The 18,512-nt window shown below is 43.9% G+C and overlaps 1 protein-coding gene across 3 annotated transcripts in view; it reads right to left on the bottom strand.

The window, feature by feature from the left end:
* epha3 (eph receptor A3) overlaps positions 1–18,512 on the bottom strand; it is an 81,478-nt gene that overhangs the window by 25,979 nt on the left and 36,987 nt on the right. For all 3 annotated transcript variants that reach the window (XM_048239544.1, XM_048239543.1, XM_048239545.1), the window contains exons 4-6: positions 11,132–11,287; positions 8,179–8,514; positions 1,159–1,283 (exon numbers count right to left, since the gene is read on the bottom strand). In XM_048239544.1, coding sequence (XP_048095501.1) covers positions 1,159–1,283; positions 8,179–8,514; positions 11,132–11,287 — 617 coding nt within the window. The remainder of the gene's footprint in view (positions 1–1,158; positions 1,284–8,178; positions 8,515–11,131; positions 11,288–18,512) is intronic.

Below are 18,512 nucleotides of genomic sequence, written 5' to 3'. Positions count from 1 at the left end.
TTGAAGACATATTTATTGTTGGTAATAAACCCTCTCTCCATTAAGCTAGATTTTAGACCTTATGTCTGGAAAGAATCATTTCACAGACAAAAACTCATCCATGATGGAATTCAAGGCTTTTACTACGCCTGAGAGTATTGTCCATAAGTGAAGAATTACATTAACAATAGGTAAACAATTTTGCACTTTAACTTGGTCTGAATTGTTAAAAGACTAAATGAAATGGGGTGCGTGCAAATGTGTGTGTGGTCATACAGTCAAAACGTTTACCCACTAGACGATGGAATGTTTTTTCTGTGGCAGGGTTATGGCCAGTTGCCATGGGAGACTGTTCTAGAGCTGTCTTTCATGGCCCTCAGATCCCCTGCCAGTTTGGGCAAGGAGGCTCCCACAATGTCAGGCCCCACTTAGGTGCCAAACCCAGAAGCGGAGGCCTTCCTCAGCTCGGCCCGTCACAGGGAGATGTGACCCAGTCCATCTCACGTGGCAGCGGCCCCATCACGCAACCTGACAGGCTGAGAGGACCGACCCCAGCCTGCTCTCAGGACTGTGGAAAAGAGCAGCATTGATGTGGGAAAACAAAGCTCACCCCGCCATTCAGCGCATTAAGTCAATCAGGACCGAATCCGTGCACGCTTCATTAATCACACGGAGGCTGAGAGGAGACCTGGGAGGAGGCCGGCAGAACGGGATCGCCACGGGAGAGAGCAGGCTATTGTGTGAAATGGGGGGAGAAGAGGAGAGAGCCAGGGCTCCTGTAACATGGCTTTAACAGGAGAGAGGTGCTAAGATCAGGGAGGATTCCTGACGTGAACACTCAATGGGATCAAAGTTGGAGACATTTGACATTTTTACTGGCTGGTGGGAAGAGTTTCCGACGTGACAAGCCGCTCGTTACACTAGACTCTGGAGCAGAAGAGAAAGCGCCTGGATGAAGACAAAACCCCTCGAGACTACCGTGCCACAGTGGTTTGTTCTTGAACTTAGCCTCCATTGATTTTGTTTGAAGCCATATGAACTAATGACCAGAGCCATGCCTCTCGGCCATGTGTAGCTGTAATTTGGATTAAAGCAGCATGATGGGGTCACTGAGGGAGGCACAGACCCAGTTAGAATGCTAATGCTAGTGTGAGCACTAGCACAAAGACCTGCCCTCACCTTCTCATAGTACTTGACCTCATAATCCAGGATGATGCCATTGGGTCTCTCCGGCTCCAGCCAGGAGAGTGCGATGCTGTTCCGGGAAGTCCTGTCCTTTCTGATGACTGTGACTGGGGAAGGTGCTGGAGACATGAAAAGAGAGAGAGAGAGAGAGAGAGAGAGAGAGAGAGAGAGAGAATGTGTCCAAAGAGTAAAATAGACAGAAAAGGACAGAAAGAGCCAGGAACAAAGGAGAAAAGAGAGGATTAGTGCCAACACTACCTATGGCCGCATAGTATGACCATGGAGCTGCAGTTCACAGGAAGTTCAAAGGATTAGGAAAGTATTCAACATTTTGCATTTTGCATCCTGTGAATACTTCCTGTTGACATAATTGAATTTGCTCTTCGTTGGGGTCAGACTGCAAGCTATAGGAGTTCAGGACTCAGACATACAATACAAAGACCTTCATACATCTGGCTGGAACTGAGGCCACTCTATCAAAGTGAAGACAAGCAGCATGAGTATGAATCAGTGCCACCCGTTCTATTTCAAATCCAATGAAGTCGAAGCATTCCTCTCCCCCATGGTACTTTTGGTTCAGTGCTTCACATGGTCTCAATCTGCGTCCATAATTCAAGTCAGAGCTCCAGGCCAGCCTCCACCCGTCTCTCTCTCTCTCTCACTCCTTTTTCTTTCAATTTTACAGCTCTCTAATTGTAAACCAGCATGGAGGCCATGAAGGCATCCAACTGCCCCGTGTTTTAATTTTATTAGACCACAGGAAAAAACATGTTGTTCTTTGAAATGTTCAGGCTTCTCTTGATTGTGATTATACACTTTAAAAATGTCCTATTTTTTCTCTCCCTTGGCAGTTATTTTTTCCTGTTAATGAATCCAGATGGAGTGAGTCTGCTCCCCCAGCACAAGAGCTCCCATCTCTTAAGTTCTGATAGGAAAGGTATTATTGAAGTTTTATAGCTGCCACAGTTTATGGTGATTCTGATTTACAGCGTCTGGGCTCCAGGCTTTCTTGACACTTGGTATCTTTCTCAGCTTTCTCCAGCACCAGCCAGCAGGACTAAAACAATGGTTGATGGTCTCAAAGTAGCATGCAGAAAAGGTAAGACTATATCCTGCCAATTGCAAGCCTATGAAGTTTCAAAATTGTGTGTGTGTGTGTGTGTGTGTGTGTGTGTGTGTGTGGGGGTAACCTCTAATGCAGGACCAAATCCCAACCCTGCTTATGGATTAGACACAGGCCCTTTCACACTGGCAAAATCGCCACGATTTTATGTACCAGAATTGCGGAACGACTGTCCCTTTCACATAGACCGAGGCGGAACGGCGGGACAAAGTGTCTCGCCAAATTTACTACCAAGCCCCCTAGACATTTTGCCGAGTTTTTTCGTTCCGCCACCAGTGTGAATGGGTCAAGGCGGAAAGGGGAATCTGGGCGGGTATTTCAATGCTATGTCCAGCCCACCACAGGAGATTGCAAATAAATCTAACTGATCAAAAGCAGCAATCGCAGAGACAGCACATTATGACAATCTATAAATTCACTGTTGACTGTAGCTTGGAATGCAATCAGTTGCCATTATAGGCTATCTTAAAATCCAGCGATAAAACAAAGCATGAACTCATGAGCGTCTGTCTGCCCTATATGTATATCCTCTGATTGTAATGCTTATCTAGGCGATATTTGTAACATTTATTTTGTATTTGGCCTGTTATAAAATAATGTAGACTTATTGAACAATTGAAACACATCAGGAACCGCAAAGTTGGAGACATGCATAAAGACATTGCTGCAAATGTAAAACCGGATTACTCTGGAATGGCTAACTGTGCAGGGGGATGCTTTACACCTTTATGTTCGGTAAGGTCTGCTGTTTATTCTGATATATGGTTTGTCATGTGTTGAGGGAAAGTTCGCGAAGTATTCCACCAAGATGAATGGGTAGGGAGACGGGCGCAAAAAAATATGATTGAACTAAAGTTACTTTTCTCGCGAACCGTTTACCACAACAACTAACCACTAACATCGTTTAAAGGCTGAGAAAAAGCTCTTTCGTGTGATACATGTGATGTCTGTGATGAATAGGCTACTTCGCAAGTAGTTCAGCAAATTTGGGTGGGACAGAAATAATTTTACAGAGCAGCAGTTCTGGCCATATAGACTCTGGCACATGATGTACTGCTTTAAATGCATTTTCGCTTCACTACCCAACACGCGAAAAAGAAAGAAAAGAAAAAAGAAACCAATGTGCTTATGTCGCGATTTCTGATAGGCCCAGGCCTAGAGAAAAGACAGCTAACCTAACAATTAAGATTTGCTTTGCCTACACAGCTGTTTGGTTGTCCCAAACTTTGAGACGATCCATACTCGCATTAACTGAATCTTAGCAACCCGAACTGCGATGTTCAGTGACAGGATGTAATGCCTAATAATCTCAATGCCTTCGGCATAACTGCTAACAGTGCGCCTAGGCCTACTGTTAATATTTTTCAGGTGTTTAAGCTGCTGTTTTCTTTTCATGACGAGCACTAGGCTAGCTATGCTTGAATGATTTATGACTGAATGGAACGTTGCGTTTTTAAAGAACTGCTTATCACGTCGTGTGACAAAGTTTACACTAATCATCATCTTCTAATGTATCCTTATGTTGAGCTGTCCATTCTCTTTGCCCTAGGCTATCATTTGTGCGCGAAGCATGTTTCAATTAAGACAGTACACAAGCTATTTTTATTGTAATATTGAACGATTTCATGAATAAATTGTACGCACAGTACATTGTACGACCAAGGCAAGGGGCAACTCTTCTCTTCAATTTCCCTTCCAAATTACGTTTTATTGTCTGAAGACATCTATCGCAAGAATTTAACATTCTAACAGCAACAGCAAAGCAAATGCATGCTAACCAAAGAACAGTCGGTTCTCCCACTATAGTTTTTGAAATCACACACCTGCTGTAGCCTATCTAAAGGCCCACGCACATAAGGCCTACGACTACTCTACCCGCCCCTGTTGCACGTCACAATTTAATTTACTATAGCTGATCCTGCCTCCTGGCTCCCCTAAATGCCGCATCATGTGAACAGATCACCCGCTTTCAGACACAAAAAGACGGCAAAAAGACGTCCCCTCTTCCCGCAAATTTAGCGTGATCTCTGTGTGAAAAGGCCTGCCATGCCCTTGCACAGTTGCACAGGTGTGGCTGGTTGTATTGCTCCATTTCTATGTTTCAACAGGAGAACTGAGACCAGTGCTGATTTTGAATGAAAGAGTAGCGGAGAATGAAAGGTTCTGTGCAGGGCACTGAGTCAACAAACGTCCTCCACATGGCACCAGGGATTAGTGTGTGGGAAAGAGGCCCCAAATGTGGCTTCATGTCTGCATTGGACACTTCCTTCCTCCCTCCTTCCACCCAAGACTTGACTCTAGTCTTAGTACTGCTGAGGCTTTTTATCGTTTCAGTCCTGGTAGGCTACGCCAAGGCTAACATGTCGCACTAACTCAGCGTTTCTCAAACTGTGGGTCGCCCACCCACTACTCGGTCGTGGAGACATGCCAGGTGTGGCGCGAACTGACGTGAAAAACAGGAGGTTTTTTATTTTTTTATGTATATTTTTTGGGTTCTTTGCTTTTATTCCGACAGGACAGTAAAGATTGACAGGAAGTGAGTGGGAGAGAGATGGGGTGGGATCGGGATTCGGGACATGACCGCAGGTGGGATTCGAACCTGGGCCACCGTGGGTGCTTGGCGCCACAGCGCCCCCTATTTATTTTTTTATCTGTAGCCTAGGCCAAGGTAGCACCCGATGCGCAATGGACGCACTGTGTTTTTCATAGGGAAGCGCTCGTGTCAAGGCAGCTTAGTCAGTCCCGACCTGAATGAGATTTTGAACGAGGTTGTGAGTGGTGAATTTCATCAAGACCCGGCCCTTAAAAGCGTATCTATTCTCCGCACTTTGCGAGGAGATGGGAGCTGACCAAAAGGCTGTACTGTGAGGCAGCGAGGCAAGGTGGCGAGGCAAGGTGGCTTTCCCGAGGTAAAGTGCTGTCGTGCGTGTTTGAGCTCCGAGTCGCCTCTTCTTGGAGGAAGAGCGCATGTTTGAATCTGCAAGCACGTTCACTAATGAACATTTCTTGACGAAGCTGGCCTATCTTAGCGATATATTTGGAAAGCTCAATGAGTTAAATCTCCAGACAAGCACCTACCTCACCTAGCAGATAAGAGTACTGCATTTACCAAAAAAACTTGAGGTATGGGTCAGGCGCCTCAATCGCGACAGTATTATGCCTTTGAGAATCTGAGTGAAATCGCTGAAACGTCTGATTCGGGAGCCACTCTTGTGATCCCATGTATTAAACAGTAGGCCTACATCACATCCCTGCAATATTATTTCAAAAATATTTCCCAACCAGCAGTGCTCAATATGACTGGATTATGGATCCATTTAATGCAGCATGTTGGTATTTCATTGAATATATTGTACAATGCTGCAAAATATTGGCCTATGCTTCCTAATATGTTGCTGGAAAACAGAAATGTGTGTTTAATTTACAATGGCACATTATGTATTTATTTATTATTATATCTGAAGCACCAGCTGATTTTAACTCTGCTGAAGAGGATATATTTAGAACTTGTCATTATTTCAATAAATTTGACCATTTTAAGCTTGACCTAACACTTTCTTAGAGCGATGACAGGTGGGGCTCGAAAATGCCCCCTTGATCAAAGTGGGGAATGAAAGAAAAAGTTTGAGAACCACTGCACTAACTGTATACACTGACATGTTTTAGCCCAAACAGTTTGTTTAACTAAGATATTTTTTACCAATGTAAACATGTTGATTCACTCTAATTTCTTGGCCAGACTTTAGCCAGGATATTGTGTCTATTGCATTCTACCACAAACTTCCTACTACAACACAAAACCCCTCCATCTTAAAAACAGGTGATGGTGTTGGTGGCGATTTTACCATTTCCACCCATTTGTTGAAATCCACATCCTGTTTTCAACAACCATGTTTGAGAGTTGGTTGGTGGTCTGATTGTGGTTAAAAATGTCTTGCAACACCTTGTCAGAATGGTGGGATGATTCAGCCTCTTCATAAGCCGTTTACATGCTGTCAGAAGGGAGCAGGAAGCGTGGTAGTGGTGTCAGGGGGTGTCTGGAGGACCTTGGATGCTATGGGAGCTAGGTGGAATGCACTGCACTGCACTGCACTAACACGGAGGGCAGATTGCATGTGCTGTCCTCCCTGTGGCTGCTCCACACATGCCGGTGGTGTTTAGAGCATGATGAGGGAGCTGCGCTGACATCTCCTAGAGCCCCCCTCATAAATGCGCCAAGAGCACAGCTGCAGTCCCCCGCTGGGGAAGATCAGCCGTTCACACGTCCATCTCCCTCCTCCAGCCTCCTCTTTATGGGACTGTAAAGGTGGCTGGATTATGGAGCCCAGTGCAGCAGGATCAGGGCAGTGGCAAAAGGTCTCATGACCTCGCTTGTTTGGGAGCCCTCCTGGAAGAGGAGGCTAGTCTGAACTGAAACCAGTTTGTAGTTGCAGTGGCAGTTGGCATGTTTACATATTGCAAAGTGACTCAAGGACAAGGGCTTTGTGCTTACTTTGCAGCCCTGTTGTGCACTCCAAAGCAAATATAGAATAATAGAAAAGTTGGGTGTCTGCATATGTGTGTGTGTGCAAATATGTGTGAGTATGTGTGTATCTTTGTGTGTACTGCGAGTCAAAATAAACTAATGAGACGTAATGTATTGGAGCACAACTTCCTCTCTGGGAAACCTCTTTGATTAATAATGAGATTTATATAACTGATAATAATGAGATTTTTATAACTGAAATTAGCAGCAGTGAATCACCTGTCCACACAGAAACCACAGTGGTATTGCTGAAGCCATATATAGTTCCATTTCTCAGTATCTCTCTATATTTACAACCCCTCTCTTCACAGGTTTACAGGTCTGTCAGCACAGCAGCAGCACTTTTAATGGGCCACAGCAGCTGTGATAACAATTAAGAAGATAATAGTCTCTCTAGACCATAACTTTGTTTGATAAAAGTCTTAATCCAAATGTCATGGTCTTATTTGTTGTAAAATGTCAAAAACAGAAGTTCATCTCCGTGTGAGACTCTCCTGCACTGATAAAGCACTACAACAGTGCAAAGTGTTATCCCCACACATCCCGTTGAGATCAGATGGCATGATAACAGCCTTTGTTAAAAATCCATCTGCCTTGTACTATTGTAACAGGTTGCAGTGCACCAATAAGGCATTAGCAGAAGGAAGCTGCAGGATTCTCACCATCATGCTAAGGGCATTACAAGGTTTAAACTCTAGTCAACTGGTCCCTGTGGAATACGGGTGCAAAGCGATCAATCTTTAGCCTTTGATCTACAGTAGTCCTCAGCCTACTCTTCTTTTATGACATGGAGCTGCAGCGCTCCAAAGCTCAAGTCTAAGCCCTGTACTAAATCATCTCCTAGGGCCTGCACCTATCACTTAAAAGCCAAGGCGAAGCTGACAGAGGAGACGGAGGAGACAGAGGCTGCCGTCCCTCAGGATTGGAGAGGAAAGAGATGCACGTCTTTGCCTGGGGAAACCCGACCTGAATGGGAAGCAGATGGGCATCTGCAGTCTGCATCTCACTGCCTCTACTGTAACCTGCCAGGTCATGACACAACCTCCTGCCCTCAGCACTACCCACAGTCACACTGAAGTCATCTCCTTCATTCCGATACAAACCCACACACAGACACACAGACACACACACACACACACACACACACACACACACACACACACACATACAGTCCACAGTCTAGATAGTCATGCATGAGGATCTTGTGGAAATGCAATTTTATCAGGCATTGCACGGAACTGTTAAGGGCTGAGGAAGTAATTGATCATTTTCAGGAAATGTTTGTTGACATTTTGTGTGTGTGTGTGTGTGTGTGTGTGTCACCAACTGTGCCATGAGCTAGGCTCACATAGTCCAGAAACCTCACCTGCTTGGTTGGTTGTTATGGTGACAGCAGCATACTGCCGATGGGTGGACACCAGCGCAGACACTCCATTCAACGCCTCGATCTCAAAGGTGTAGTTGGTGTGGGCCAGCAGGTCGGCCACGGTGACCGTGGTGTTGTGGAGGCCCATGGCACGGGGCAGGAAGCGTACCATCCCTCGACACGGCTCACAAAGCCGCGGCCCCGGCCAGCAGCGCTTACACACCACGTTGAAGGACAAATCCTTTCGGCCGCCCGTGTCCTCTGGCCAGCTCCAGTCCAGGATCACCGACGTCTCATTGATCACTGAGATGACATTGCGTGGGGCGGAGGGAGGCCCTGGAGACAGAGGAAATCCATCGGAGAGCATTAGTCTAAAGTGGGACGCCAAAGTCCACCTTTGAATTGGCAGATAACACAGAGTCCATAAACATTTAGAAATAGGATAGGATACTTTGTGTTTTGAGATGGCATTATGTTATTCACTTTATGGTGGACTGACAGGTTGTGGACAAAGTTGTTTATCTTTAAGTGATATGTAATTTTACAAGAAAATGCTGGTGCTTTAAAACAAATCTTTAAATATTATTTTCGACGTAACGGGTAAAAACAAATAAATAATTTTAATCAAAATTAAAATAATTTCATATTTACATAAAAATGCATTAAATAAAAATCCAGTGTTATATTCAAGACATTTGGCATATATACTGTAGTAATAGAAATGCAGCCTTATACAACACCATTTGAAAGGCATACTCTCATATTCAAAATAAAATCTTTGTCTGAGACAGACATTAAATATACGTAAGCTAGTTCAATACAGTATATGTGTCCTACACTAACTGATTAAACTCTACTGAAACCCAAATGTCTGGAAACCACTGTAGCAGTTGGTCTGAAGTAAAAAAAATGGAGCTGGAGCCTGTCTTTTTGCATATCTTTATCAAGTATTGGCGCACATGAAAGTACTGGCAGAACATTTCTAAACTTTTCATTATTTTCATAACGTATTATTAGTTATGGAGGGAAAAGATATCTCTGTGTTTGTTAGATTGGCTTTAAAAGAATGTTGCTATAAAAGTAAGGAAAGGAGGACAGAAAAGTATTTCCTTCTGATAGGAATAGCAGGCTTGTGAAGCCCGTTCTGTTTCACATAAGAAGTGGAGACACTGAAGCAGGACACACGTCTTTATCAGAGCATCATGCTGAGACTAACACAATCATTTTCTATAAATGGGTTTAAAGGTAAAAAGTCATTTTTTATTTGACATGAAAATGTTACACAGAGCCCTGTAAAAGCCTTATTTCTGATGTCTTTGAACCTGTAGTTTAGACAGGTAGACTAGTAATTTTACACATTCTTAACGTTCTCTTCCCTGAGTCTGGAAAAACAATATCTAACCTTGCCATCAAGCATGAAGCCATTAAAGATACTGCAGTAGATGTACTGTACACAGACTGCTGCCAGAGGAGCAGAGGAAGAGGTTATGGTCTAATACGACTACATTACTCAGTTCATTTCACGTCCTGTAGAGTGTAGTGTTACAAAACAAAAATTACAAAACAAAATCAGATGCAGTCTACAGAATGCAGATGATGGATCAAACCAACCTGGCAGGGAATGAGACAGAGCAATCATACTGTGTGTGTCCATAGTTGTGGACATAATGACTGTGCTACCACTGTCCTGCAACTACAGCACCCATCAACAGAACTACACAGTTGTCTACATCTGCTTTATGGTTCACATATCCTTGCTTTATGGGAAACATCAAATACTGACAGGAAGACATAAACATCAATATACACAGATGTTCATGAATGTAAAACATACAATATAGCTCAATTACTGTATCTCACCAAAATAATTTTGTGATTAGGCCATGATGAAAATATGAAAGTAAAACTTAAAGCAGTTGAGTAATAAATAAGTAAACATGACCTCTTTTTTCGTTATTTTTAGATCAGCCAAGCATCCAATATCTGATATAAAAAAACATCAAAGGAAGAACTCCACATAACCTTGGCAGATTAATTACTTTAAAATAAGCATTTCCGCGCATTAGTTGTGCTTGACTTTATCTGTGAAAGTCAGGGGACCATCCACACATCTCTGGAGACTCAGTGTAGATAAATGTGATAATTTAAGCTCTGTGACTTCACCAGAGGCTCAAACTCATATCGGCTGTTTCAGCTCGTCTCAGACCTGCCTCTATCAATGTTTCCATTTAGGCATGGGAAGGGGGAGGGACAGGGAGAGAACAGGGGAACCAATTGGGCACATCATAATCTACAGTTGAAACTGGCCACAAGAGATCAAGTGGAATTGATGACTGTGAATAGCTTCTGGCAGTATGCATTAATGTTCCACGTATGAGCGTTGTATGACCCAATCTGTAGACTACCTTGGATATAGCGAGACACCCAATTGAACTTAGCCTCAGATTTCAACGTGGCTCTCATTCTTTTTCCTCTACTGTATATGATGCAAATTAGCACTGATAGGAATGCCATGTTTTATGGTAATGTGTTGTGGAGCGCTTGGCAGTCTCACTGTGTTTGTCTGTCTACCATCTGCATTTTCTCCTGTATAAAAGAGAATGGGTTAGGTTGCTCGCTGCAGCTCCACCCTGCTGGGGTCTGCTGGTTAAAACGGTTAAAAATAAACAAAGCGAGGGTCTCCACTCACTGGGCGCTCCAGGGAGAGAGAGCTGTGGAGGATCAGAAGCTCTGTCTCAGCCAGCCAACACAAATTCATCTTTTATAGCACAAACACATCCTCGCAAAGATGCAGACCACGGAAAAGCACCATTGAACACATGCAATAGGGCCTGCAGGAAGGCATTCTTGAACTAATCGTGCATTGGAATTGCATGTGGAGGAAGGATACAATTTTCACTTTTCTCATTCTGCATGGAGTACAAAGCATACATATCAAAGGTAATCAACTTACGTGTGCAGGCCATGGAGGCAGGGTCACCCTCAGCACGGAAGTAGTTCTTCTCGCAGGAGCAGTGCACTGAGCCCTCCTGATGGGTGAAGCTATGTGGGGGACACTTGGAGCACTTCACGTTGCCTGGAGAAGCCTTGTAGAAACCAGGCCTGCAGACTGTGAGAAGAAGTAAAGTAGAGTGAGAAAGATAGACACAGACACAGAGAGAGACAGAGAGAGAGAGAGGAAGAGATAATAGATGAGGACATTAATACAACTCTGTAACATCCTCCATGTATGCAGATACTTTATCTGTATACTGTATGTTCAGTACCAACTAAACCAATCACAGATATTTAGAGGAAGAAAACATAAACATACAGAAAAATAAAAAGCACATGTAAGGATGGGAATATGTTCAAATGAGTTACATTTAAAAGAAGCAACAACATAAGGTTAGACTTTGAATGCTCAAATATTTAATGAGCTATGTCTGGCTCTTTTGGAAACCAAATGTAAGGGATGTTGCATGAATTATGCAAATACAGCTCTTCAAATATCTGTGCTGTTCAATTGTACACAGCAGCTCATCCAATGCTATTTATGAGCATCCCATTCCATTAGCTTTAATGAAGGGGAAGGAATCACAGCGAGCATGTTAATTACTGAGCCTGGTGCCCATCTGCATTCTACTCTTCTCCTGTTGCATGTTCAATACCTGTCACTGGATACACCCTGGCCATGAAGCACAGCTCTCAGTCAGCAAAAATGGCCTTTCCATATGCAAGCCCTCTCTCTCCATAACAAATTACACAAGAGCACACAATGATCAGAAATCATTGCAGGATGGACCATAAATATAAAAATATGCCATAATACAAGCAGACTGTATAAGCTATTTCACACAAACTCATTTACTGCTGCTTTTGTTGCTCTTCTGATCTTTTGCTGCATGTGCAGAAATGACCACAAGAAAAAGAGTCATTAGAAAGTGAATTCTTGGAGAAACTGTGGATTCTGCTTTGTAAGACCCAATAATATGAGACTATAAATGGCCTGTGATTTAGTCCTGGTATAGCCTACATAACAAATGAACACACAACAAATATCTTTGAATATCTCATGGAGCTAAAACATACCCTGTCACTGATCCTTGATATGGACAGAGAATTTGGTTCCAAAACGCTATATCCACCATTTTAATGAATTTTCATAAATATATTTTTTTTACATTTTGTTTTCAATTTCAAAGTAATTGTATTAGAACTGTAATTGGGTATTGTTATTTTTTGTTATCTTTACTCAATCAAAACAACACAACTACAATTTGAGTAATATCGGAAATATACAATTAAATAGCCTGACTTTTTAATGTTTGTAAAACCGGGCATATAGCGTTATGGAACCAAACTCTTCCTTTATACACGGAAATGTGTAAAAACAGAAATAACTGTATAAATGATCAGCCAACAACACTACAGAGACTGATCTATTCTTAGATTTTTTTTCCCCTTTATAGTTTGATGGAGCCTCAGCTCTACTGGAGCGCTGCTTGGTCTAGACAGCCGTTTGCAGGGGGTGGCTCACACTGTCCTAGCAACTTCTTTCCCCAATTTGTCAGTGTCTTGCTGAGCAACACTAAACTGATAAAAGCTGGTAATGATGGAAAGCAGAAGCTGGCCTTTTTCTATCCCCAACATGCTGCTGAGTGCTCAGATGTTAGACATACCCCGGGCCGGTCTACGGGTGTGAGACATCATGTACAAGCTCACCCCTACCCTTTCTGTTTTCAGAAATATAGGCTCCATTAGTCAGTGTGCTTCTGTGCATAGGAGATGCAAAAGACCTTTGGTATGTAACAGGCAGAGAGGAGGGGACTTTGGAGACAGTGATCTGTGGCACCCTGCCCGCAGAGATGTGCTCAGGTGATTTCTCACCCTAAGGTGAACAGCATGCTCTCAGTCACAATACACACAGCAGTGACACTCACTCTCAAAGCAGCAGTAGCTGTTCAAGATAATGATCAGTGATATTATCAGCATCATGTCACAATAATAGATCTCAATAGTCTCCTAACAACAGACCACAAACAGGAGCTGTAAGAGGAAGGCTATTCAACCAGAGCTGGCTGATTTGAGAGGGAGACATTCTGGAGACGTAATAACCCAACAGTCTCCTAATCAATCAATATCCAATATTGGTTAGAACAAGTGAGAAGTGCTGGCTAGAATGACAGTTTTCTCCTTACAGTGCCTCTTTCTCACCAGAAGGCTACAAGGACCACTCAGCAGATCTTACTCAAGTTAATTGTTTCTGAAACTCAATCCTTCTCTCACTCTCACTCTCTCTCTCTCTCGTTCTCTCTCTCTCTCTCTCTCTCTCTATCTCAGACTCCCTCTGTCTGGTGCAGACAGATATCCTCTTGAGAGCTGCTAACAATGACCAGGTCAGACACCGTACCCAATGCCGGTCACAAAGTACAGCCTTAAACCATATTATATCTGACTTGCCTCCATTTAATTTTTCCTGAAACTGCACAGATAACAATTCAGTTTCTTTAATACTTTCCCAAAAACACCATATTTAATACAAATACTGAACTGTAAGTGACAGTCTACCTATTAGTCTGTTAACTTCTGTTGCTATCACATCTCAGAAATATATTATTTTTTGGTGAATACCAGACAGAAGTATAGTCAGAAAACTAACACTCAAGCTTCCACAAAGTGCTAATCTATTACTTTTTTAGCATTTTGGACTGGTTTGAAAATAAATGCATGAATCAATGTTGAGTGGTGATGGCCACACAAACCTCTGCAGTTCAACACAAAGGAGGTAAAAAATCCATCCCAGTTGCATTAACTCATAGTCCAATCCTATCAGCGCCGGCACTCTCCCTCCGGAGTCCCCAGCGCTCATGCACTCTGACCCTGATCAATGGGGCTGATGTCACCGCAGAGACAGCGCACTCCCCTAGCTACTCATGCCTGACTTGCAGCCAGTCACATTGCAAATGGTATCTAAGTTTGTTGACTACTTTACCACTGAGTCTAACCATTCTTGCAGATGTAGTCACAGTCACTGCATGCCAATGTCCCAATCTACCTATAAACATGCCTCTCAACAAGAAATATGTGCCTCCTTGAAAACAGTATGAATTATATAAATATGCACTCACAAATACATATACATGCACTCTTTCATGAAAGGACACGCACACGCACACACACACACACACACACACACACACATACACGCACACACACACACACACACACACACACACACACACACACACACACACACACACACACACACACACACACACACACACACACACACACACACATTCACACACACACACACAGTATACAAAATGCTATGAAACTAAATTAATGCATTCTCAGGAGCTATCTACCCCTCCATGGTGCATTTGCTATGGTGGACACTTAAGCACCTCAGACAGAGCGCTTTGAAATGTGAGCACACCTCCTGTTTGTCCTGGGTCTCATGGAGCCAGAGGTTGCTTCACACTAAAATCAATATACACACTCTTGTAAACAACGCTGATGACACTGCACTCAGAGGCACTCAGATCGCCTCTGTGACCCTCCTTGACCGGCCAACGTTTTGCGTTAAGGGCGTCCCAGAAACTGCCTGAATGTATTTGACTGCTTAGTGGAGTAACAGTTGCCAGACCAAAACATGGCTGTGGCTGTTGTTGAGGAAGGGGAGAGAGCCCAGTCTTCCATCAGCAGGAGCCTGCATGGCAGGAGAGGTCGGAGGGGTTTTCACTCCACTGCAGCCCTGCCAGTGGTAAACAGAGCGAGGAGCGCAGAGTGTTGACTAAACAAATGATTTCCTGGTTTTAGACCCCCCTCCACTGTTCATTCCACAAGGTCAGCAGGACTGTCACCCCCTTTCACCCCCTCTCCATCTCTCTCTCTCTCTCTCTCTCTCTCTCTCTCTGGCTTCGAGTAAAATTAGATTTGATCAGGCATCCGGCAGAGGCACCATTCTTCAGGGTTTGAAATGACAGGCAGAGACAGGAGGCCCTGCGTCAGTCGTCAGGAGACAAGGGAGCAAGAGAGACAGAGAGGGAGAGAAAGAGAGAGAGAGAGAGAGAGAGAGAGGGAGAGTGAGGAAGAGAGGAGAGAAAGCAAGAGCCTCAATAAAGAGCACTTTGGAAATGGATATCACCAGTGTATTGTTCAGCAAGCTTCGGGGACTGTTTACAGCTCCAAGCATGTGCTTCCTGGCTGCTCTCCTGCCGACGCATAGAGTTGCTCCTGTGCCCACACCTTCCCTAGCCCACTCATCAGACACCTTTCTTATTCAAATCAGCCCTGGATGTGATCGCTTAATTAGGTGGTGCAGTAACTGGGAAACGCCACTTTTATTTTTCTCCCCCCCTCCCCAACCCCACCCAAATCTGAAGAGCCTCTTGGCCTCTTGAAGGTTTTCTTTTGAAGTGAATAGACCTCCCACTCCACAGTTATTACAGCGCGGTTAGCAGCACAAACACCAGTGTGGATGGGAGCACTCTGATATGAGTTACTGCACCTCTGAGCGCCACTCCACTGTTCTGCCGCACTCATCTGGCAGAGCCACAAAGCGAGTGTGTTTAGCATTTCCTTTCTTTAAGTGTGCCTCATTTTGATTTCCTTTGGCTGTGGAGAGACATATTGAATGGGGGAGGGGGCAATTAACATCCCGTGCCTCCATAAAGACACTGCAGTGATGTAGTACGGGTCATTGAGACTGGGCCCATGTTCATCAGACGGGCATTCATTCTCCCATCCATAATGTCTCCCTAATGTAACCGGCCAGCTCCAGCAACAGCTGAACACCCACTTCAAATATAATGAGGAACAGTAGAGCAATTTTAAAATAATTATTTCTGCAAATTACTACAATATGCATTACATTTGACTACAGTCATTATAAATGTATGTCTAGTGAAAAGAATTAAAAAAAAAAATGCATCTATATGCATCTCAATCCTTTTTGCAACAATGTTTTTTCAACTGACAAATGCTCATTATAATTAATGAGTGACATATGTGAGGGGCCTGACAGTTAGACCAGGGCAATGTGCGTGACTCAGACACTGTCACTGCCATGAATCACCTTTCTCAATCCTGCCGTGATGGAGCAGAGGAGGGCCAGCAGTCTCCAGACAAACGTTGCAGCGCTAAGGACTCACTCTGACCTCCCAGGCCCTGGGCTCATTAAGAGCAACACTGGCCCAATGCACTCTGCCATGCTCCTGTCACCTCACACAACAACAGCATTAAGCCATGGGAGTGTGAGTGCAGCCCTCCGCTCAGCTAATGGGGAGCTGTTATTCCTTTTCTCTCTCTCTCTCTCTCTCTCTCTCTCTCTGTTTTTCTCTTTCTTTTTTCTTCTGTCTTTCTGTCTCACTCTCTCAGCCTCTTTCTCACTACAGTGACATCTGTATTAGGCCACTGCACATTGGCACAGGAATGACAATGACTCAGCTGCGGGATGGCAACCCCCCCCCCCCCCCCGACACACACACACATACACCCTACAGACATAAACACAGACATAAACAAACAATTCACACACAAATCGCATATTAATACTATCATCATGAAATACCATATAACACCAACAAACCTATACACCACCTCGGGCTAATAAGTAAGGGATAATGTATTGTCCGTCGGTAATTATCAGAAAATAAGTCCCGACAGGTAGAACAGAACCCCGACGCGCAGCGGAGTTTTGCTTCGACCTGAAGGGACTTATTTTCTGATAATTACCAGCGGACAATACATTATCCCGCTTATTACACGGCTACTTGCCAAAAAGAGAAAAGAAACCTAACACAATAAATCTTTAAAAATGATTTTGCTACCGTTTTGTGTCTTCTGCTGACAAAATAAATAGTTCGCCACACAGATAGAACTTGACAGCTTCAGGTGTTGCGTGGCAATGTCTTACTAGCTTACTTTCCCTTTCAATGAAAGTCCATTGCAATAAGCGAACAGACGTCTTGCAGAGGGATATGAAAGACGTTAATCAACCCGTTGCCATTGACAGCGGTGATTATATAATTTGCCAGTGATTAATTTAGATTTAACATAGGCCCGAACGTTGGGAAGGCCCATTCATGTGAATGGAACTTTCTGCAGCACTCTGAAGAGCCGTGTAATAAAGAATCTTACATACTGAGCTGGTTCAACATCGTTGTCATCTGAATGGTTTCCATTTTTAAGCCTAACTGCACAGTCTCCCATAATCACTGGCTATAGGCTACAGCAGGCAGAGCTGGACAGAGGGAGTGCTAGCAATGCCCTCAGTGTCCTCTGCAACACAACTGACTGTTTTGTAATGAGGCTCGTATGGTCCCTGGTTCCCAGGGAAAGCCAACTATCAATGCCATTGTCAGCCGTTAAGGTCAGGCAATTATGTGCAGTGTGTGTGCATGTATGCGGGCGTGTGTGTACATGAGTGCGGGCACACATGCACACGCACTGTATACACATATTTGTGTGTGTGTGTGTGTGTGTGTGTGTGTGTGTGTGTGTGTGCGTGCGTGTGTGTGTGTGCATGTTTTTGCGTGCGTGCGTGCGTGTGTGTGTGTGTGTGTGTGTGTGTGTGTGTGTGTGCGCGCGTCTCGCTCTGTGTCCACAGCTGGCTGTGTGTGTAAGGACATAAACTAAGTAGAGAGAGCAGCTGGGAGTCCTGCTGGCAACTGTGGCTGGCAGCTCACTTGCGTATGCAGGGGCCCCATATCAGCATAAACACACATATGCACACACAAAATCATAGCACATACGGACATGGAGACACACACACACACACACACACACACACACACACACACACACACACACACACATACACATATACAGAAAGCAAAACAGGATGCACACATGTCCATACACATTATCCAGTGACAAATAGATACTGTTTTGTTCAGGCTTTCTGGTGGAAAAGGAAAAACATAATGCAGTCACATTTTCACAGCTTCCTCACAGAGCTGAGCATGGCTGGGTCACTCAATAATTTCACTGCAATCCCTAGACAATCCCACTAAGACACCATGATGCCTAAAGCTGTGAATATATATATATATATATATATATATATATATATATATATAAATAATTCACAGCTTTACTATATTATTATATATAAGAATTAAAAGGAAAGGAAAAAAGGAAGTAAGCTTTGAAACAAAAGTAAGCCTATAAGCATAATTTCAAAGCCCTTTGGAATGTGATCCCCTCTTGCCCTGCCGTTTGCAGTGGGGTGGTGTTTGCTCCTCTGTGTGCTTTTGTACAGAATGTACAGCTTCTCAGGCAGAGGGGCTGCAGCCGCACAATGGAAGCGCCGCGTTTGGCCACCACCTAATCCCATATTGTGGCAG

This window comes from Alosa alosa, chromosome 3 (assembly GCF_017589495.1).
Source record: "Alosa alosa isolate M-15738 ecotype Scorff River chromosome 3, AALO_Geno_1.1, whole genome shotgun sequence".
NCBI classification, from domain to species: domain Eukaryota; kingdom Metazoa; phylum Chordata; class Actinopteri; order Clupeiformes; family Clupeidae; genus Alosa; species Alosa alosa.
The sequence above is the reverse complement of the archived record's forward strand: the minus strand, read 5'-3'. Positions and strand labels throughout refer to the sequence as shown.